This window comes from Elephas maximus, chromosome 3, assembly GCF_024166365.1.
Source record: "Elephas maximus indicus isolate mEleMax1 chromosome 3, mEleMax1 primary haplotype, whole genome shotgun sequence".
Classification (NCBI taxonomy): Eukaryota; Metazoa; Chordata; class Mammalia; order Proboscidea; family Elephantidae; genus Elephas; species Elephas maximus.
Window position 1 is genome coordinate 157,515,147 of NC_064821.1, and position 23,111 is coordinate 157,538,257.

The 23,111-nt window shown below is 42.8% G+C and overlaps 1 protein-coding gene across 1 annotated transcript; it reads left to right on the plus strand.

Moving 5' to 3' along the window:
- The first annotated feature begins 19,241 nt into the window (after positions 1–19,241).
- On the plus strand, positions 19,242–21,427 carry HJV (hemojuvelin BMP co-receptor). The gene is made up of 3 exons (XM_049875987.1): positions 19,242–19,338; positions 19,742–20,307; positions 20,804–21,427. The coding sequence occupies exons 1-3, from the start codon at positions 19,242–19,244 to the stop codon at positions 21,425–21,427; spliced, it is 1,287 nt and encodes a 428-aa protein (XP_049731944.1).
- The last annotated feature ends 1,684 nt before the right edge of the window (positions 21,428–23,111 follow it).

Below are 23,111 nucleotides of genomic sequence, written 5' to 3' on the forward strand. Positions count from 1 at the left end.
TCCCCTTTCCATGATGAAGTGGTCCAATGTAATAAACCTGCCACCAGGTTGCTGGCTGATCACCTTGAGGAATGGTGCCACATTGGGGACACAGTGTTGGTCTCCACTGCTGGCAGATTGGGCGCTTAGCAGTGGCTGTAGCCAAGTTGGCCTTGATGAGTAGAAGTTCATGTTGCTGAGCCCGTGCAACACATCTTTCCCTGCCACCATGACCACTTTGTTCATGAGCCCATTGGGCAATGACAGGAGTGGCTAGGGAAAGAGGGTGACTGGTTTCCAAAAAAACATTTCTCCCTATCCACTTGGTTGCTAAAATTCTCCTCTACGGAGGTCACCCTTTGGTGAGCATTCACATGAGACACAAATATCTTCACTTCTTTGGCCCATCCAGAGAGGTTTATCCACATACATCTTCCACGTACCTCCTTGTCGCCAGTTTTCCAGTTATGCTCCTTCCAAGTCCCTGACCATCTAGCCAAACCATGAATCAGTGTACAATCGCACATCTGGCCATTTCTCCTTACAAGCAAAGTGAACAGCCACGTGCACTGCTTGAAGCTCTGTGCATCGGAAGGATTTTCCTTCACCACTGTCCTTCAGGGAGGTCCCAGAAAGGGGCTGTAGTGCTACTGCTGTCCACTTTCAAGGGGTGCCTGAACACCGCACAGAAACAGCTGTAAACCAGGCACTAGTTTTCTCTTCCTTAGTAAACTGACCATAAGGAACTCTCCATGAGGCCATAGGTGCAGACTAGGAAATAGAAGGTAATGTGACAGGAGTGGAGACCATGGGCATTTGAGCCACTTCCTCATGCAACTTACTCATGCTTTCAGGTCCTGCTTGGGCCCAATCTTGTATATACCACTTCTATTTAGAGTGCTGCTGAGTACATCTGACATTATGGCTCTGTGTATCAGACAACACCCAGCCCACAATGGGCAGCTCAGGTCACGTGGTGACTTGGTGGTGCATGGTTAGGCATTCAGTCTCTACTAAGGCCCAGTAACAAGCCAAAAGCTGTTTTTCTAAAGGAAAGTGGTTATCTGCTGAGAATGGCAGGGCTTTACTCCAAAATCGCAAGGGTCTTTGCTGTGATTCACCAATAGGGGCCTGTCAAAGATTCCAAACAGCATCTCTATTTGCCACTGACACTTCAAGCACCATTGGACCTACCAAACAATATGGCCCAAGTGGGAAAGTGGCTTGCACGGCAGCCTGAACGTGTTGCAGAGCCTTCTATCGTTCTGGTCCCCACTCAAAACTAGCACCTTTTCAAGCCACTTGATAAATAGGCCAGAGTAGCACACCCAAACGAGGGATATGTTGCCTCCAAACCAAAACAGGCCCACCAGGCATTGTGCCTCTTTTTTATTGTAGGAGGGGCCAGATGCAGTAACTTATCCGTCACTTTAGGAGGAATATCTTGACATGCCCCACACCACTGGACCCCTAGAAATTTCACTGAGGTAGAAGGCACCTGAATTTTTGTCAGATTAATTTCCCACCCTCTAGCACACAAATGTTTTACCAATAAGTCTAGGGTCATTGCCTCAGTTATCTAGTGCTGCTATAACAGAAATACCACAAGTGGATGCCTTTAGCAAATAGCAATTCATTCTATCACAGTCTAGCAGCCTAGAAGTCCGAATTCAGGGTGCCAGCTCCAGGGGAAACATTTCTCTCTCTGTTGTCTCTGGAGGAAGGTCCTTGTCATTAATCTTCCCTAGCCAAGGAGCTTTTCAGTGCAGGGACCCTGGGTCCAAAGGATGCGCTGTTCACCTGGCTCTTGTTCCTTGGTAGTATGAGGTCCCCATGTGTCTCAGCTCACTTCTGTCTTTTATATCTCAAAAGAGATTGGCTTAAGACACAACATAATCTTGTAGATTGAGTCCTGACTCATCAACATAACTGCTGCTAATCCCATCTCATTAACATCATAGAGATAGGATTTACAACTCATAGGAAAATCACCTTAGATGACAAAATGGTGGAAAATCACACAGTACTGGGAATCATGGCCTAACCAAATTGATACACATATGATTCAATCCGTAACAGTCATTGACACTTCTTCATTACTAGGTCCAGTCAACATAATGTCATCAATGTAATGGACCGGTGTGACATCTTGTGGAAGGGAAAGGCAATCAAGGTCCCTGTGAATTAAATTATAACATAGGGTTGGAGAGGTGTTTTACCCCTGAAGTAGGATAAGAAGGTGTACTGGTGGCTTTGCCAGCTGAAGGCAAAATATTTCTGGTGGTCCTTTGAAACAGCTACAGAGAAAAAGGTATTAGCCAGATCTATAGCTCCATACCAGGTACCAGGAGAAGTATTAACTAGCTCAAGCAATGAAATCACACCTGGAACAGCACCTGCAATTCGAGTCACCGCCTGGTGAAGTTTTTGATAATCCACTGTCATTCTCCAAGATCCATCTGTCTTTTGGATAGGCCAAATAGGTGAGTTGAATGAAGATGTGGTAGGAATCACCATCCTTGAATCCTTCAAGTCCTTTATGGTGACAGTAATCTGCAATCCCTCCAGAAATGAGGTATTGATTTGATTTACTATTTTCCTAGGTAGAGGCAGTCCTAATGGCTTCCACTTGGCTTTTCCTACATAATAGCCCTTATTCCACTTGTCGGGAATCCAAGGTGGGGGTTCTGCCAGTTGCTGAGTATATCTATTCCAATTATGCATTCTGGAACTGGGGAAATAACTACAGGTTGGGTTTGGGGACCCACTAGACCCACAGTGAGACAAACCTGAGCTAACACTCCATTAATAACCTGACCACCTTATGGCCCTCTCTGACTGGTGGGCCAGAGTAACGTTTGGGTCTACTGGAATTAGTGTCAGTTCGGAGCCAATATCTAGTAATTCCTGAAAAGTCTGATTATTTCCTTTTCCTCATTGAACAGCCATTCTTGTAAAAGGCTGTAGATCCGTTTGGGGAAGACTAGTAGTAAGATTAACAATATAAATTTTTGGCAGTGTAGTGAGGTCCTTCCTAAAGAGGAACCGGCCTCCGCTTCATTCACACAGTTGTGGATCTTTAAACTTCCTCAAGCCTGGAAATTGACTGAGGGGCTGTGGCTCTATTCTGGTGATTCGAGTTAGATTGCCATTCACCTGGCCCTAGAATTCTTCTGCTTGTACAGATCAAGTAAATATTTAGTAAATTTCCCATCTATTTCACTCCTAGGGACACCATGGCTAAGTAGCCAACACCATAAGTCCATATGAGTCAGGCTATCGTGATTACTCCTTTGATTCTGCTCTCCATTACAGTAACCATGCCCACCTTGTCTTTGTCAATTGAGTGCTGCCATTTGGCCCCTACCATGGGGTCCAATGAGCCATGGTAGTTAGGTGTCTTAGTTCAGTAAGGACAGCTCCCACTATCAAATCTGACTTAGGTAAAATAGCTATCACAGCAGTCTTCAAGGATGCTGGGGCTTCCTTCATAAATTTCTTCCTCACTGTTGTGGTAAAAGGTGTGTCCTCTGGGCACTCCTTGTGTGGGTCTGTGGGTCTAACCTAATAAATCCACTCCAACATGCCAATTTCCCTAAAACTTTGGCTACCTTCTTCTACAGTACACCAAGGCAGGTCTAGTACTTCAACCTGATTTAGTGTAGGCCACCACATAATCCATGCTTCAGCAAACTAATCAAATAAACAATTAGATCCTTTCCTAACCTCTTGAGCTGAAACACTGAACGAAGAATCTGCGCTTAGTGGACCCATATCAGTAAACTCAGACTCATCCAACTTTGTGTTCCTTGCACCGTTATCCCACACCCTTAATGCCATTTCCACACATATTCCCCAGGTTTCTGTCTGTACTATTAGAAAAGTAAAGCAGTTCTTCCGAAGTGTAGCATACACTCACCTGAGTTACACTTTGTACTTCACCTTTTGGGGCTTGCTGGGACTTAAGTCTAGTAATAGGTCTAGAAGAAAAATGAGGATGTGTTCTGAGAACATTCAGCAAAGTCTTCTAAGGCATCTGCCTCAGATGATGCCGCAAACAATGACTCAGATGCCTCCCCAAATGAGCACTCAGACGCCACTCCAGGTGATATCTCAGACAAAGGCCCTTCATACACAGCTGGGTTAATCTTATGAGGGTGGCAGGGGTGATTCAATGGAATTTAGGGGCTCATTGTCCCCAGTTTCCTGATTGTCTGCCCATAGTTCCCATCTCAAGTTTTAGAATTCCATTTCTTCCCAATCAATACCCTCACTTTAACTTCAGACACCATTTGAGGTTGGGAATTCAACTGGCATTGTAATGCAGCCACTCTCACGATAAAACTCTGGGTTTGGTTTTTGGCACTTTCAGCTCTGTTACTACAAGAAATAAGTCTTTCTTTCAAGGCACAAGTGGCAACTTTGAGGTCATTTATGTAGTACTTGAGCTTTGTCTCTGAAGCCTTGAGTTCATCTCTTTCTTTCACCACCTTGTCTAGCAAAAGACGGACCAATCAACCAGCTTCCTTATACTTCTCATTCTAACAAAATTGTAGAAAAGTATCAAACACACAATCACCCAGAGCCTCGCCTCTCACCAATTCTTGATCTATTGGTGGTGATATTTTGTGCTTTTCTACTGCCACCACACACCATGGATTAGCAATGTCCTCTCTGTTATTGCAAGCAGAGTCATCAACATCTTTAAGACTAACCACACTTGATAAAAAATTTAGAAAATTCATCCTTACAATTTTGTTTCTCTAGAACTACTCTCAGTACCAAATGTTTTAGGCTAGCTTAGAGGGGGAAAAAAAAACAGTGATGCATATGAATATACATAGAGAGGGTGGGGAGAGAGATTGGGAAGTTCCAAGTTCATGGGTGTCATGGATTGAATTGTGTCCCCCCAAAATATCTGTCAACTTGGCTAGGCCATTATCCCCAGTATTGCTTAGTTGTCCACCATTTCGTCATCTCATGTGATTTTCCTATGTGTTCTAAATCCTATCTCTATGATGTTAATGAGGTCGGATCAGCAGTAGTTATGTTAATGGGGCAGGACTCAGTCTACAAGATTAGGTTACATTTTAAGCCAATCTCTTTGGAGATATAAAAGAAGTGAGCAGAGAGACATGGGGACTTTATACCACCAAGAAAAAAGGACTGAGAGCATAGCACATCCTTTGGATCCAGGGTCCCTGCACTGAGAAGCTCCTTGACCGGGGAAGATTGACGACAAGGGAGAGAAAGCCTTCCCCTAGAGCTGGCACCCTGAATTTGGACTTCTTGCCTACTGGACTGTGAGAGAATAAACTTCTGTTTGTTGAAGTCATCCACTTGTGGTATTTCTGTTATAGCAGCACTAGATAACTAAGACAATGGGTCAGGTGTCAGGTTGGAGGTTTTTCCTGACTCATGTAGCTGCTGGGGCTGACAAACCCAAGATCAGCAGGCCAGGTGGCAGGCTGCTGGCTCAAGTTCCAAGAATCAAGGTCAGATGATGACAAACCGAATGCAGGATTCAGAGCAGAGCAAAAACCAGCGAGGTTTGCCAGAAAGTCTACATACATTGGATGAAGGCTACACCCCCAAAGAAATTCCCTTTCAATTGATTGGCTGCTCAAAGCAGATCTCATCATGGAAGTGATCACATTATAGCAGATCTCATAACAGAAGTGAGGACATCATTACATAACTACCAAACTACATCAAAATTGCCAAACCACTGAGAATCATGGCCCAGCCAAATTGACACAACCTTAATATCACAGTGACCATATATACAGATTTGAGATATGGTTTTTGGGTTACGCGCTTGGAAACAAAGGGGTTTCCTTACTTTATCTGGATCTCAAATGAAGAATGGTTCTTTGGTTGCCAACCTCCTGGAAGCCCACTTGCTGCTCTCAGAGATTGCTGTAGTTAAAATTCAGGATCATCAGCCAAAAAGGGGGCCTTTAACAGAAGAGGTCAAAGGAAATACATCAGCTGATGCTGCAGCAAAACAGGCTGCTGCATAATAGCCCCTTCCAGAAAAAGTACACTGCAGTGCAGAAAACTTTTAAAAAGAGGGATAGGAAACAGGGTAGGTTAGAGTTAAGCCTATTGTAATAGTACCTAGAAGCCTGGATCACATTAGACAGGGGTTAGCACAGATAAGTTGTAACATACTGAATTTTTCCTGTTTCTCTGACTTTTTCTAAAAGAAATAACTGGGTGCATAGCGAATGTTACCAAGACCCTATCACTCACCTTTGCGTGGGACCAGGGAACAGGCCCATTTTTCCCTTGGAATTGCATGTTCCTTTACTTTGATTTTGTTTAATTGAAATGCCTCAGGAATCAGGTGAAAGTTTAATCTATTTTTTTTTAAAAAACAACATTTTTTAGGAAAATTTTCAGCAGCTGCTAATCATGTTTTTACCCATAGCCCCCATCCTCCAAATAGAAATATAGATCTTGGATGATGTTGAATGTCTCAGGTTTAAATCTTTTTCACCCTCCCTACTCACAAAAATGTCCTGGTGATTTATTAAACCCAAGAAAATGTCATCTTTGTGGAGGAAACTCTACAAATCTTTCATCTAAACTATTAATCGAGGATTTCACTGTTAACACTGCCAATTGGCACACTTCACAGATGTATCAAGAGGCAGCTCTACCATCTGAAAAGGATAAGTTGATAAGGGGAAGCTATAAATATAATGATGAAACTCTCCTTTGGGAAGGAACAAACAATAAGCCAGTGATGTCTAAGGACTTAATAAATTTCTCTTGTAACTACCTTTCATAGAAAAGACATCTTAGGAAGAGATAAAACAGTGGGTGTTTTGCGAAAATATTACTGGGGTCATTTTGGAAAACAGCAGATCAAGTGGTGTGGCGATGCCCCATTGGCTCGGAGTACAACCTGAGCAGAACTTACAAGCCCTCACCAGAAAAATACCCTTTTCCCACTGAGCCTATGCTTGAATAGCAGATGAATTTTATACAACTAACACCTTCCTATGGTTATAAATTTGTATTAGTCATGATTTGCAAATACTCCCATTAAGCAGAAGCTTTCCCTTGTCATCAGGCTACAGTTACTTTTGTAGCTAAGAAACTATTAGAAAATATTGTATCTACCTGGGGACCTCCAGCCATTTTTTGCAGTGATTGGGGCACTCATTTTACAGGACAAGTGATCACTGCTATTTGTAAGAGTTTCCCCATATTGGGGCTCTTATCATGCCCAATCTTTTAGACTAGTGGGATGCACAAATGGCATAATTAAAAACCAATTGGTTAAACTTACTTCCTCTCTAGAATTGACATGGCCCCAAGCTCTCCGTTTGGTTTTAATGAATTTAAGGAAGACTCCTTTTGAGCCTCACAAATTGACTCCATATGAAATAATAACAGATCGACCAATGAATCTACCCTTTTGGTCAGCCATAACTGACTCAAAATAATTTGTTAAAATGTTGCAAGGCACTAATACATTAAGCCAAAAAGCATGCAAAACTCCTGAAGAAGGCATCAGAAATACAAGACATATTAACAGTTACTCAAACACACCTCCTCTTGAGCTGGGAGATTATGTCTATTGGAAAAGATACCAATTAAAGGACTCCCTTGAACCCAAGTGGAAAAGACCTTATCTTGTGTTGCTCACTACTTCTTGTGCTGCTAAACTACAGGGAGTAAAACCTTGGATTCAATTATTTCAACTAAAAAAGGTCCTGACTCCTAAGTGGACTACTGAGCTTTGAGAAGGACTAAAGTTGAAGTTCAGCTGGTATCAGGAGCCAAAGCAGACAACATCAAAGTAGACAGCTTATTTTACCTAAGAAACCAGAGCAGGCCTGTATTCAAGCAGAACCATCTTTTTCTTGAGCTTGGACAATTTCAAACTCATGCATTATTACTTAATCGTGGGTACTTGTTTCCTTGTACTGACATTCTTACTTGTCATCTGTTTATTGCATTACCTTTGGCACCTAAAGAGATTTTGACTTTATGTGTCCGTTAGAAATAGTTGGTCTAACTTTAGTAATCACAGGAGCAATTATTCTCTCTGGGTATTTTTGGTTTCATGCTTTCCTTTTATTCGTGTTTTAATTATGATTATCATCACCAGTTTAATCTCTCTGTTATTCTATTTTGCTACATCCTGGCATGATGATCCTTTTGTTAAATTAGTTCAATCAGAGGTGAGCGCCAGCAGTCTGACAGAACACTGGATTTGTCATCAAAACCCTTGATCAGTGCTGGAAAATTCTGACCTGCTGGCTTCTCCTTTATTAAACTATCATGCTATCTCCCCACCAGTCATTAACTCTAGTTCAGTACTTACAAGAGCCATTAGAGTTAAACTTTGGCATCCCCCTGAACTATCTGTGCATCCTTGTATAATATGCTTTTATCTGACTGAACTTAGAACCATATAATATGATCATAAGGGAGCAAAAGTGATCAATCTAGAAGTCCCATATAAGCAAGAAGGCCTTTTGGGACAATATATGGAGGCTCCCTGAGGTTATATTTCATGACATAAGGCATGTTTAAGGGAACTGAAAAGTGCTTACCCTAGATATGATGATCTTAGTGTTACCATGTATAATAATCCTTGTCTACAGAATTACAGTAAGTTGTTAAATTTTGGACGATTATCCATTTGAAACAATGCTATTGTCGAGACTTGGCTAACACATGTAAATTTCTCCATTCTTGAACCGCAGACCAAAAATGTAATCTGTGCACCTTATGGGTACGTGTTTCTCTGCAAAGGATCAAATTACAGTCATCTCTCTGATCCATGCCCACTTGATAGTCCTTATGCCAGGTCTATTCCATATGTCAATGATTGGAGAATGGCAGGGCAATGTACCTTAGGATCTTTAGGAGTTTCCCTTGATATTTATACCCATAATGACAGCAAACATTGGATTATCAAAATCAAACCAAATCCATTGCTGTCAAGTCAATTCTGACTCATAGTGACCCTATAGGACAGAGTAGAACAGCTGAATAGGGTTTCCAAGAAGTGACTGGTAGATTCAAACTGCAGACCTTTTGGTTAACAGCCGAGCTCTTAACCACTTCACCACCAGGGCTCCAAACATTGGATTAGCTATGTTAAAATTTTAAATATGTCTAAAAGAGACACTTATATGAAAGACAACCCCATTGCTGATCAACCTGGATGGGGATGGTCTTTCCTAAGGGCTTTTATTCAACCTATGGTATAGTAGAGCTAGAAGAGTCTCTGAAAAATTTATCTGCCACTATGGCACAGATTGCTGATGATGCTGCTAAGGGAATGATGGCCAACAGGAGTCTCTAGTCTCTAATCAAGATAGTTTTGGATCACTGTATAATCCTAGACTTCTTGTTAGCTCAACAAGGAGGCATATGTGCTATAGTAAACACCTCTTGTCATTCCTGGATTAACACCACCAGAAAGGTTGAACAAGACATAGCAAAATTCATCAAAATGTTATTTTATTACATTCTATACCCCCAATAGCAGTGACATCCTTTTCTAACCTTTTTAGTTGGTTACCTCAAGGAATAGGCTTCTGTTATGAAATTTGTTACAAATTAGAATTATACTTTTGATACTAATTGTAATTGTTATTGGAATTGCTAAACATGTTACAAAAATGCATTTATAACATCAGTAGCTCCAAACCTCTGCCAAAGGGAATTATGTACAAAGATTCAGCTCATTTTTGTAATAACACATATGGTTCTTGCACCCTTAATTAGCCTTACAAAATGGTCATTATTCCTGAAATTCAGCCTAGGTCTCCTAGAAACCCCAAGCATGATCACTGAAGATGACTATCTATGACATGGCATGGTGAAAAACCCCAGAGCATAATGAAGAAAACCAGAGCTGCCTGGCTACTAAGGCACCAGTAGTAAAATAGCCACCTGGGGGCAGCACATTGTTAAAGGTCTAGCCCATGCAGAGGAAAGCATTCGGATACAACACATAGTCATGCAGAAGAAAGTATGCCTGCAAGTGTGATAAAAAAATATTCCACAGAAATTTTTTTGTTATCAAAAGGAGGGAATAACATAGGAGACCTTAAAAATCATCTAAGGTGCTTGGCCTAAAGTAATAAGGCTGAAGCAGGGTCCAGGGCTAGAATTCATTTTGTGCGAGAGTTGTTAAATTTATAATTACTCATTATGAAAAGTTCCAGAAAGGAGTGAGAGTAGGAGCTGAAACTCATTGTTTCCTGTACCCACGGGAGGAATGTTCCACAAAGGTTACTCTATCTTAATCAACAAGGAAGCTATGTTCTTAGAAAGGAACATATTGCAATTACCTTGACCATCCTGTGAACCCGTTGCAGTCACCAAGCCAAGAACGAATGTCGCCAGGTTATTCCCAAGGAAACCCTGTCCCCATAGTCACTACGCAGTAACTAATCAACAAGGCACATGTCACTAAGTAGTAACCAGTCAACAAATACTCTTTAAACCAATCATGTAACTCACATGTTATGTTCACCAATGATTGTAAAGATCCCACTTTGAATGTCCTGCCTTTGACAATGATGTATTGATAACCAATCAGAATTTTCTTTAACTTTACTTCCTTCTGTAAGAGTATATTAGTGGATCCATTAGTCTTTGTCCCTAGTGCACACTGATGATTCAGTGGATCCATTAGTCTTTGTCCCTAGTGCACACTGATGATTCCCTCATTCAAATATTTTCCTTGTCTCGGCTTAATAAAAATCTCTTTTGACTGGATTTGAGTTTGGGGTCTTTTTTCCCTACCACAGATGGTATATGTAATCTGTTGGGTTTTTTAAATCCACTTTAGAAGTAGAACCCATTTTTTCTAAAGAAATCATACCCGGAATTCCAAAGCATAAAACAGTCAAAGTAGAGCTGTTCTGGCTGGACTGGGGTGATGGGAATTCCTAGGCTTTGAATTTCTGATTCTACAGGTGAAGGGGATGAGGGTTATTTGTGTGGCCTTGGAAGGCTCCAAAGAGAAGTCAAGTATATGAATTAAAAGGAGTCAACCACCTCTCTTACATGAAGGTGTTGGGAAACTTATGTCCTTGAGCTCCACAAGAGTAACTTGTTTCAAAAGCGATGATGATCCATACAGTGAAAGGATTTCTGCTGAATCAGCTTAGATAATAAAAGAGATTGAAAATATCTAATACACCTACTCCTCATTTTTTGGCTATCTCATTATCTGACATTTCACATTTACAATAATAGTAAAAAATCTACTATCTGACATTTTACATATTAATGATGTGTAAACATTACTGTGGCAGTAATGAACATGAAGGTATGAGGCAGAAGTAACACTGTGATGATTAAGGTTATGTGTCACCTTGGCTGGCCATGATTCTCAGTGGTTTGGCTGTTATGGAATGATATAATTTGGTGGTTATGTAATGATGTAGTCATCTTCCATTTTGTGATCTGATGTGGTCATCCTCCATTTTTTGAATAGCAGTGATTTTTGCATAACAACCTGGTCTTTGGAGGCTAACCATGTCAATGAGTGTGGAGTGGGCGTACAGTCATGCTTTGCTTAATATCCATGATACATTCTATGAAATAGGACATTACATGATTTGGGCATTGTGCAAACATGTTATATACTGTATAGAGTTCACTTTGAGGCATGGCTGGTGGAAGTGATCTTCAGTCCAGGTGGAGAGCATATCCTGCACATTGAGTGTGTCAAGGACCATTCTCCTTGTGAGTCGGTTGGACCCCAAAGGTTAGGCCAAGATCTTGATATTTGGGGAGCCCTGGTGGCACAGTGATTAAAAGCAAGGGCTGCTAACCAAAAGGCCGGCAGTTCAAATTCACCAGCCACTCCTTGGAAACACTATGGGGCAGCTCTACTCTGTCCTATAGGGTCACTATAAATCAGAATCAACTTGAAGGCAGTGAGTTTGAGTTTTTTGGCTTATCACCAGAAGTATGTAGCCAAGATGATCATGAACTGGGCAGACTATCACTGCCAGCGCCAGGTGCAAGGTTCCGAAAAGAGCCCTCTCCTGGAGCCCAGCACCTAGCAGGCCCCAGACACTGCACAGGTCTGGATTACCAAAATCTGAAGGTAGTTCATGCCCTGGGGTGGGAGCCATGCACAAGTTAAAGTGGAAGCCCTGTTTTGAACCCTGTTCTTATAGGTCCTTTTTCTACCCCTTGGGTTAAAAATGATGGGGTTTCTTTTCTTTCTTTTTTTTTTTTTTCCTTTCTTTTCCTGTGTTGAATGTTTGCAAATACAAATTTAAAGAATTCTAATAAAGAATTAAAAAAAAAGAAAAAGAAACGACCATGGACGTATATGCTGGTGGACGTTACTTGAACGGACATTATGCGGCGCATGATTGTAGTATTCCTGAACCAGATGATATCACCTTCCCAAGCGCCTTTGGATAAATATTTAGGGGCACTTTTTCAATTTACAATGACTAGGGATGCAATAAGGATCCCTGATAGTGCAATGGTTAAGAGCTCGACTGTTAACCTGAAGGTCGGGGGTTCCAACCCACCAGCTGCTCTGTGGGAAAAAAGACCTGCGAACTGTTCCCCTAAAGATTACAGCACAGGAAACCCTATGGGACAGTTCTACTCCGTCTTATAGGATCACTATCAGTCTCGACTCGACAGCAACGGGTTATCGGTCAGAACTAACTCAACGGCACAAAACAACAGGGATACAACACTATTATGAGAATGACGCAGGTTCAGGCAACATTTTGCCCTGCTATACATGGGATGGAAACCCTGGTGGCGTAGTGGTTGAGTGCTACGGCTGCTAGCCAAAAGGTCAGCAGTTCGAATCCGCCAGGCGCTCCGTGGAAACTCTATGGGGCAGTTCTACTCTGTCCTATAAGGTCGCTATGAGTCGGAATCGTCTCGAAGGCAGTGGGTTTGGTTTTTGGTTTTATACAAGGGGTTGCTATGAGTCAGAGCCAATATGATGGCACTTAACAACAACAGGGATGCAACTGACACGTGGCAGGAGTGAAAAAGAGGACAAGAATGCTAAATGTCCTGCACTGAGCAGGACAGTTCCACAAAACAAACAATTATCTCTTCCAAAATGTCAACAGGGCCCCTCTGAAAGACACGAGACAATGGAAGATTTGGGTTACTTTACACTCAAGGTACCCATGATACACCTCAATATGTTCTGCAACAACTGAACTCTAGGAAGTAATCCTAAACTTTCTCTCCCTCATTACTTTTCACCGCTTCCTGTTTACTCTTAACAATTACCCACATTCACCTTCATAAATTCTCACTGATAATGAATAATCCTTTTTTCATATAAGATCTGTAGCTCCCATACAGGCCAGGCCAGAAGCCTACCTATGGGAAACCGTGCCTATGGCAAGCACTGAAATTGTGCCCCGGAAGGCCCATGGAGACTGTAACAAGTGCCCAGGGACAATCTCAAGTTGTGCACCCCACAAATCGAGGCTCCAGGATCAGTCTCTAAGTTGTGCCCGTCCTGACAATTTCAAGAAGAGTAGATGTTGATAGTGGCAATGTGTTAGCAGAAACGCCTTCCTCCCTCTTATCCTCCCCCCTCTTGTCCAGCTGCCTCAGTCTGGTTCCTTTCATATTTGTGGCACCTCTGAATATCTGTCGTTCCACTCCTCTTCTGGTGCCCCCTTGGACTTGTGCCCAGGGGGCAAGTGCTGCCTCTCTATGCCTCTGTGTGTACCACACTTGAGGAAGGATGCTGGGCAGTACTGGGTTAATAGAGACTGTTCAGTGGGTTCCCCTCCACCCATTCAAGTGGCATCCAGGGCATGTGCCATACCTGCCATACGGTAGATACACCTCTGCGGGGGCCAGGGGCCACTAGTGGCTGAACCACAAACATAACCAAAGCCACTGTAAAAAATAGTAATGTCCCTTTAGTAGCACTGTGCCTAGTTCTTCACATGAAGGTAAATGGTCAGAATGTTGAACACTTCACAAAGGAAAACTACCTGCAACTTTATGGTGACTTGAAAGAATTGCATTCTACTCAAATAGTGATAGAGTTTCCCCTCTACAAAAACTCAATAGTCTTTCAATATGGAAATTAATATAAACCAAATAAATAAAAATAAATTTACATATACTGTAACAGGTAGTCTCTAGCAACTTGAGTGTTTTTCAGAGCTGCCTGAAAGCCAGAATGGAATTGTTTCTATGACAACATGAAATATTCTTGGAGGCAGAGGAGCAGAATCCGTTTTATTACTGCTTTGCCCTGGGTTTTAACTGATCTACTCAAGGTTGATTTAACAAGTATCTAATCTTACTCTTATCACCAACCATGGTAAAGAGGAGTCACATTTGTCTATTCTAGCCCTCATTAGAGACTTTATATGCCCCCAAGAAATTGTTAAGATGTCACGTGCACTTATTTGAGCATCTGTCTGAGTACAACGATCATACTTCTCGTCAAATTTTCCAAAGGAGTCTGTGATCAACAAAAATTAGGAGCCACTGATTTATAAACTTTCAATCCCAAGTAATCTCACACCGCAAACATCCTGATCAGTTCACAAAAGGAAACCCATCCTTTACTGCATATGCAGCCTTTGACATTAGAAACATTTTGTTTTTGAAAACTCTCATCTTAAAACAGAAAAATGCAAACACTGCTCTCAGTCTTTTCTGGGATTGATAAAAACATCATATGTGTGGGTAAAGATGGCACAAAGTATATATATCTTTATGTAATAGCTGCAAGTAAGTAAAGTGGCAAAATTTCAAGCTATGAAAAAGGAAAAAAAACAAAAAAAAGGAAGCTCCCTTTTATTTCATTTAAATTTAAACTCACGCTACCAAAAAGTATTTTTATTTTTTCCAAAAAGGATTTGAACCAAAAAACAAGTTCATATGTAACAAAAAACAAATATAAAAAATGACAACTAAAATAAAAAGAAATAGAAAATTCAAAAGCTATAGAAAAGACAAAATACACAGCAAAAACCCAGGCTGATAAAAATACTGTAATTGAGCATTATTTTTCCTCCACATTTCTGAGCAGTGAAAAGAAAAAGATAATCAGGTATTTAATTCTCACTGACTCTTAAAAGAAAACATATTGAGCTGTCAAAAGAGGCAAGCTTTTCTTATACAATATGGGGAACTTATCAAGTATAAAGAGAACGTTTTCCCTTCATCTTAAGATACAGTTCCTACACAAAAAGCAGGATAAATTTTGAATGTTTCACATTACTAGCAGTTTCAAAATAATGAGTTGATCCCTAGCATTCTGCAATGATGATCAATGAGTTTTTGTTTTTAAAGTACCATTGTAAACTTAGAGATTTGAACATATTTGATATGTCTCAATCCATTGTAAATATTATTCCTTTTGATGCTCAAATTGCCCCCACCTTGGCCAGTGGGACCTATTCTAGTTGGCTTCTGAGTCCTTTTGATACAATCCTAATAGTCTTTGAAAGCTTCCTTGCTTATCTTGGATAATTACTGCCCCAAACCTGAAATTAGCCTAGTTCCTTTTAGTGGAAAATGGTATTAGATAGCACAATTTGGACACTAATAGTGTTCATTGCTGTTGGGTAATTATTTCTAGGCCTTTTTTCAGGAAACATGTTCTAGGATAAAATACACCATGAATTCATAGTTAGACTTCCAATTTAAATAAAATATTACAGGACTTTCACTTAAATTCATTATTCATAAATCTCTATATCTTTATCCCATACCAAAAATTCCATTTCTCAAAGACCCTAACATTATTACTTACTTGTTTTATCCCACAATAAACCCACAATAGTTTCAGAATAACAATATCAACACTACCATCAACAATATGACTACTTTAAGATATTTTTGCATTTCTTTTATCAGTAGGGTGTACCCCACTTGGGATGTCACAATCAAATTATTGTGTTTTAAAGTCACTTGAATAGTTTGATTGGGAGCATTTTATATTATTATAATAAAACTCCTCATGATATGGTGGAGAAAAAAAAATGTGTTAGCTCCTTATACATATGAAGAGCATTGTTCAGGCCTCTAGATTCTGAATTAAATGTAAAGCCAACTGGTATAGGTGTCTTAGTGACACTATTTGGAATCAACCTTCGTGTTAATTTCACTTGGCAAGTACTAAGGGATGATGATCACAGATATGCCTAGGGCTGCAAAAAACATGACACGGCTAAATTCTTTGGTTGTAATATCTTTAAAAGGTCAAAAGATTATGTTACTCCACAAAAATATCTTTCTGAATTTCCTTTCCTCTCGGTTCATTTCTCCACATCAGTCACTGTGTTTCTGACATTCTGCTTCTGTCTCTTTCCTTTTTGTCAATAATTTTTTTCATTGTCTTTCACCTTTCACCGGCCATCATACAGAATCAAAGTACCTTTTCATCTTTTGTCACACTTATTGAAGAGTTTTATGTTCATTATTATTCTTAATTTTTAATAGGTGATTGAATTTTTTTAATGTTTTCTCTCTCTAAATTAATAGGTAATAATGCTTCTGACTGCAGAGGCTCTAGATTGATTTCCACTCCCTCTCTTTCCCTCCCCTGAGGATTAGCAGCCTCAGGGGAAAAAATTCCATCTCCATTCTGTCTTCACCTCTTTACCTTTCCTAGCCTTCTTCCACTAGCAGCTCACAAGGCTATATTCTTTGTGTATCCGTGTGGTGGAATGAGACGGAATTGCTGCCCAAGCTAAGGGAATGGGAATGGAAATGGAGGAGGTGGGGTGACAGACAGCTGCAGGGATCTGAGCTGGACAGACTGAACAAACCCTCATCCTAAACAACTCCGAGCTCAGATTTCTTCTCTGGACAGCTGGCTTTTTTCGTCCTACTAAAATACTCTGCAAAGATGGGGGAGGGGCTGTGGCTTCATCGGCCATAGATTTTATTTAAAGCGAGCTACCTCCCAGGTACTATCTATAGAAACTGAATGCAATATTCAACATAGCAGGGATGAAAGTGGTGAAGGAAATGCATCCATTTTCCCACTACAATTTTCCAAGGCCAGAAGCTCATTATCGAGAATGCTGGAGGGCTGCCTGGAGTAGGCAGCGACTATAGAGTTATATAAGCTGGAATTGGCCATTTGACTTGCCTGTCATATTTCTCCTCCTCTCCTCCACCTCCCCCTCCCCCGCCTTGGCACCTATATTCCATGTTCTCCCTAATCCTACTCTCCCCACTCCCCCCACACCCACACTCTACCCCCACCAACGTTCCTGGAATTTTGGACTTAGCTATTTTTAAAACCGTCAACTCAGTAGCCACCTCCCTCCCCCGCCCAGCTGTCCAGTACTCTGACCAGTCATATACTCCCCCTTCCCCCAACACCAAACCTTCCCTGTCTCCCTGACCTCAGTGAGATTGCAGCTGGGCTAGAGACCTGTGGGAGATATGGAGAAAGAGACGGGGGACCCCCTGGCTGGAGCTGACCAACAGAGTAGGCAGTCATGGCTGGAGAATTGGATAGCAGATTAATGTTTGACCTCTGGAAACAGTAAGTCAAAATGAAATTTCAATTGCTTTAATAAGCTTTTGGACTGAAGTTAGACTTTTGTAAAACCACAGATGCCTACTTGAGGGTCACTGGTCTGAAAACTAGGATCTCTCCCATACCAAGGTGCTTCAATCTGCATTTTTCCTTGTGTCTCTATTTCTTTCCGGCCTCTGGCCATTTGAAGCTTAATCTTCCTTCTCTCCTCTGGCAGTCTTCACTTCCTCCTTAGTTTCTACCTCTACACTTCTGAAGAAGTTTTGAGAGGAGTCCCCACACCCTCCATTCTGTGGTTTTCTCACCAGGGCCAAATTTAGCCTCTTATGATTTAGTCACTGACACCCTTCCACCCTGTCCCTACTTTTTATCAGTGCCCTTCACATTGTGTTTCCAAGGGTGTGGCTACCTCTTGTAAGTGATTTCTCCCCACAACTCTAGTCTCTCCATCCTATTCTCCCTCCTACTTGACTCTTCTCCCACATCATATCCTTACCCCAAGAGAGGAGAGTTCAGCAGGAAAGAGCTGGCCTTTCCCCAAACCCCATACTCATCAAAAGAGGGATTGAGAACTTTCTGAATTTGCAAAGGGAAGAATAATGGGAAAAGTGGTTTTTCAGTCAGGTTTGGAAAAACACAAGAACTGTTGACTCAAAAAACAACAAATAGTGATTCACATGCTTGGTTTGTTTCTCATTATTCCATGAGAGGGAGGGATTATAATTGCGGCTATCTAAAAAAAATTTTAAAAATAAAACATTGCCATTGAGTCGATTCCGACTCATAGTCATAGCGACCCTATAGGACAGAGTAGAACTGCCCCATAGGGTTTCCAAGAGCAGCTGCCGACCTTTTGGTTAGCAGCCAAATGCGTAACCACTGCGCCACCAGGGCTCCTAGAGCAGATGAAAAGGGTTGGTTCTCTTTTCATTTGAATACTGATGTTCTAGAAAAGAGACAGGTATCCTACCCTTACCCCTTCTCACTGGAAATTCTCACACAAAGTAAGAAAAGAAATGAATGGCTCCTGGAGGGTGTCCCCTCCTAATAGGGAGGGGCAAATAAGTAGTTGCTGAAGTATTTTCAGATCCTAATTCTATTGGAAGGAGCCCTGGTAAAGCAGTGTTTACGCTCTCAGCTGCTAACCGAAAGGTCAGCGGTTCCCACCAGTAGTTCCACAGTAGAAAAACGTGGCAATTTGCTTCTGTAAAGATTACAATGTTGGAAACTCTATGGGGCAGTTCTACTCTGTCCTATAGAGTCACTATGAGTCAAAATCAACTCGCTAGCACACAGTAACAGCAACAAATTCTATTGGAGCATCCACTGGGGTGACCAGGATCTGATCTATTCCTATGATTCTTCAATTTTTGACATTTTTACTGTTTGGTAGCTCAGGATGGGTCAATACAGTGGACTCTGCCCCCTGAGTCCATTCAATTTTCCCTCCACCCCCAGCCAGGGGTATTGCACAAGAGACATGAAAGTGGCCACAGCAGCGGGGCATGCAGGCTTAGCAGCCACTCTTAAAGATTGGAGAGGCCCATTCTCCCCAAACTCTGGTCCTCTCATCCTTTTCTTGATCTTCTCTGATTCTCTTCACATAACTCTGACCAATCTTCAACTCTTCTTTCTCCCCTATGCCCAGCCAAATTTCTTTTTTCAGTCCCTTACAGGACGTCTGGTCAAAATTCACTAGGTAGGAGGGTCATCAGCTGGAAAGAACCGGAGCCTGGGGGGACCTGGATGGATAGGTATGGGGGATCCAGGGCAGCCCCCTAGTCCCCGGTCCCCTTATGGCAGTCCCCCAACTCTAAGCACTCTCACTCTCCTGCTGCTCCTCTGTGGACATGGTAAGGAGGGCCAGGGAAGGGTTTGGGGAAATCTAGAGGGTAGGTCTCTGTGTAGGGGGGTGGAGGGACTACGTGAGCATGTGTGGGTGAGAAGAGACGGGTGCTAAGGAGTCCCCCCATTCTCAAGTTGGTGTATTTCAATTCTCACTCAGCTTGTGGAAGGGCACTGGGGAAGCCTTGGTCTACAGAAATGTAGCAGGCCTACACAGTTTTGGTAACGCTGAGTGAGGACAGGACTAGGTGGCTGTGGGCTGTGGGCTGTGGGCTGTGGGCTGGAGAAGGCCCTCAGTTGGGTTTTGGGAATGGCTGGAATCCCCTAATGACATGTGGGAGAGTTACAGGAATACTTGAGTGAAGTGGAGGTCTGGCAGCAGTCTCACCATCCTCTTCCTTCCGCCCTCAGCTCATTCTCAATGCAAGATCCTCCGGTGCAACGCTGAGTATGTATCGTCCACCCTGAGCCTTAGAAGAGGCGGTTCACCAGGAGCGCTTCGAGGAGGAGGAGGCCGGGCAGGAGGGGTGGGCTCCAGCGGCCTGTGCCGTGCCCTCCGCTCCTACGCACTCTGCACTCGGCGCACGGCCCGCACCTGCCGAGGGGACCTCGCCTTCCACTCGGCGGTGCACGGAATCGAAGACCTGATGATACAGCACAACTGCTCCCGCCAGGGCCCCACGGCCCCGCCCCCGCCGCGGGACCCCGCCCTTTCGGGCTCCGGCCCGGCCCGCTCCTCTGGCCCGCCAGCCCCGGACCCCTGTGATTATGAAGGCCGGTTTTCCCGGCTTCACGGTCGTCCCCCGGGCTTCTTACATTGCGCCTCCTTCGGGGACCCCCACGTGCGCAGCTTCCACCACCACTTTCACACTTGCCGTGTCCAAGGAGCTTGGCCCCTGCTAGATAACGACTTCCTCTTTGTCCAGGCCACCAGCTCCCCAGTGGCTTGGGGGGCCAACGCCACCACCACCCGGAAGGTCAGGAATTCAATTGCTCCTCCCGACCCAACTCATGCAAGCCTTTCATGGTCCCCTCAGGATACCACTCCCTCTCTATCCTCACTATTCCACCGCAAGGCTCCCTGCACCTTTTCCTTCATAACCACTCCTCCATCTTGAATCAACTTGCTCCTGTAAATCACTTTCCTTTGATGGGGATTTCACTCAAACCCAGAAAACACTAAAAAGAAAGTTAGGACAAGGAGAGTTGAGCAGCCCTGTGTTGAGGAGTTTCAGAAGGGAAATTTTTCTCCTGTGGAAGTTGCTGAGACTGGCACCAAAAAAGAAAGGGAGGGGTTGAATTGCAATGCGGCGATATTGGAACATATATAGGAGAAGGGATCAAGAAGTGAGGGCCATGATAAGCCTTGCACATAAGCCTGGATCAGATCCCTGACTATGTTATGAGGCCTGATTGGGTTGAGGAGGGGTGCTCTGATTGCAAAATGAACTATTTTTCTTCTTGTCCTCACAGCTCACCATCATATTTAAGAACATGCAGGAATGCATTGACCAGAAGGTCTACCAGGCTGAAGTGGACAATCTTCCTGCAGCCTTTGAAGACGGTTCTATCAATGGAGGTGACCGACCTGGGGGCTCAAGTTTGTCCATTCAAACTGCTGACCCTGGGAGCCATGTGCAGATCCAAGCTGCCTATATTGGCACAACCATAATCATTCGGCAGACAGCTGGGCAGCTCTCCTTCTCCATCAAGGTAGCTGAGGAGGTCGCCAGGGCCTTCTCAGCTGAGCAGGACCTGCAGCTCTGTGTGGGAGGGTGCCCCCCAAGTCAGCGACTCTCTCGATCAGAGCGCAATCGTCGGGGAGCTATAACCATTGATACTGCCAGACAGCTGTGCAAGGAAGGGTTGCCAGTTGAAGATGCTTACTTCCATTCCTGTGTCTTTGATGTTTTAATCTCTGGTGACCCCAACTTTACTGTGGCAGCTCAGACAGCTCTGGAGGATGCCCGAGCCTTCCTACCAGACTTAGAGAAGCTGCATCTCTTCCCCTCAGATGCTGGAGTTCCTCTCGCCTCAGCAACTTTCCCAGCCCCATTCCTTTCAGGGCTCTTTGTTCTGTGGCTTTGCATTCAATAAACTAGGCCAGCAATCCCATGACTAGTTTGGGAACAATTTGGCAGTATGGATTGTCAGGGAAGAACATAAACACTTAAGGAACCAGTGGGAACTTGGAGACACCTGAAACAATGGCATTTATCCAGAGTCAGATGAGGCTGTAGACCAAGGTTGAAGTGATCGCAGGATAAGAATTCTGGGCAAAGACTCTGCATTACACACTTCTCTAGGGGCTTTTCACCAAATTTCTCAGTTCTCTTTATAGTGAGCAGATTGTTCCAGTCCACGTACTCCTGAGATCATCCGTACAGGCTTAGTGGTTAAGGGGTCCTTATCAGGGGCAGATTATCCAATAGGCAAGGTAAGCCTGGTACCAACCTTTCTTACCAGATCATGTGAACAATTTCACGTCTTTCTACCACATCAAAGATTCTGCTTCTTGCTATGGCTGGCATCTGTCTCTCTCCCAACCCTACAGCACCTTCCCAAGGAATCAAAGCCACTTTTCAAATTTACAGTCCCTGACAGGGAAGGATGACCCAGTAAGCCAGGTAAACACGGGTTTACTTGCTAATCTGTAGCAAACAATTTCACATGGGTTTCACTACATCTTGGGTAATCTGCTCCTGGTTTTGATGAACAGTAGAAGACTTAAGGGGGTGAGACTTCTGAGAGGGAAGAACTGAAAGAGGGAGATATGCTAACTACTTACAAGAAACTAAAGATCTAACATTATTTTCTCTCGGAAGGTGGAGAGGGGAGGAAATGATTACGGAAAGGAGTCCGTTTCTGTCTGATAAATATATGTGGGTACAGTGTCCTCTGCTGTCTTGGTTCAGAAAAAGTGGGCGCTGTCTGGATCTTAGGTGGAAGAGTCTCTGCCTTTGGAGAATGGCACAGATAGGACAGAAGCTATCATTCCCACCCCAACGAATCTGCCATTAAAGCTATGAATTCTCCATACCCTCCTCTGCTGCCTATGTCTGATCTCTTTACAGACACTTGAAGTGAAATAAAAGTGATATACTCAAGTCCACCGGAAGAGCGCCCAGAAGTACCAGATATGGTCCCTGCTTAGGGAGTTTATAGGTTACTGAAGAGACAAAGCTGATCACATGAAGGAATTATGAGTGTAATTATTCACTAAATCCCATGGTATTGTGAATTTAGATGGCAAGATGATTGATGAGAACTAAAGTACTAAGAAGTAGTAAAATGTAATAGAGGAGATGGGATTTGAAGTAAACTTTGAATACTGGATAGGATTCAAATTGCTAAGGACCTTCCAGGCAATGGAAAGCATCTGAAGTTTGCACAGACTCATGATTCAGTGAGGAAATCAGCAAGACTCCATTGAAGTGGACAGGGAGTAATAGAAAAGAAAGTTAAATGAGCAGAGGCCAGATTCTGGAGTGCCTTGAAAGTGGTGCCAAGGAGTTAAGATTAGATTAATAAAATTAATAGCTAACATTTACTGAGCACTTAACATCTGGCTGGCAATGTTCTAAACACTTTAAAAATGTTAATTAATTTAATCCTCACAACTCTCCTATTCCTTTTCCTCCTTAACCACTCCTGGTCTTGAATCATCTTGCTCCTATAAATCACTTACACTTGATGGGAAAGGAAAAGAAAGTATTTTTATTTATTTCAATAGGGGAAAACTAAAGTACGAAAAGATTAAGCAATTTGCCAAAGTCACACA

Bases quoted from the DNA above. Each gene is read 5' to 3' on its own strand.
- HJV (XM_049875987.1), top strand. From the start codon at position 19,242: ATGGGGGATCCAGGGCAGCCCCCTAGTCCCCGGTCCCCTTATGGCAGT. The intron at 19,339-19,741 runs GTAAGGAGGGCC...TTCCGCCCTCAG, and splicing joins GCTGCTCCTCTGTGGACATG to CTCATTCTCAATGCAAGATC. The intron at 20,308-20,803 runs GTCAGGAATTCA...TTGTCCTCACAG, and splicing joins ACGCCACCACCACCCGGAAG to CTCACCATCATATTTAAGAA.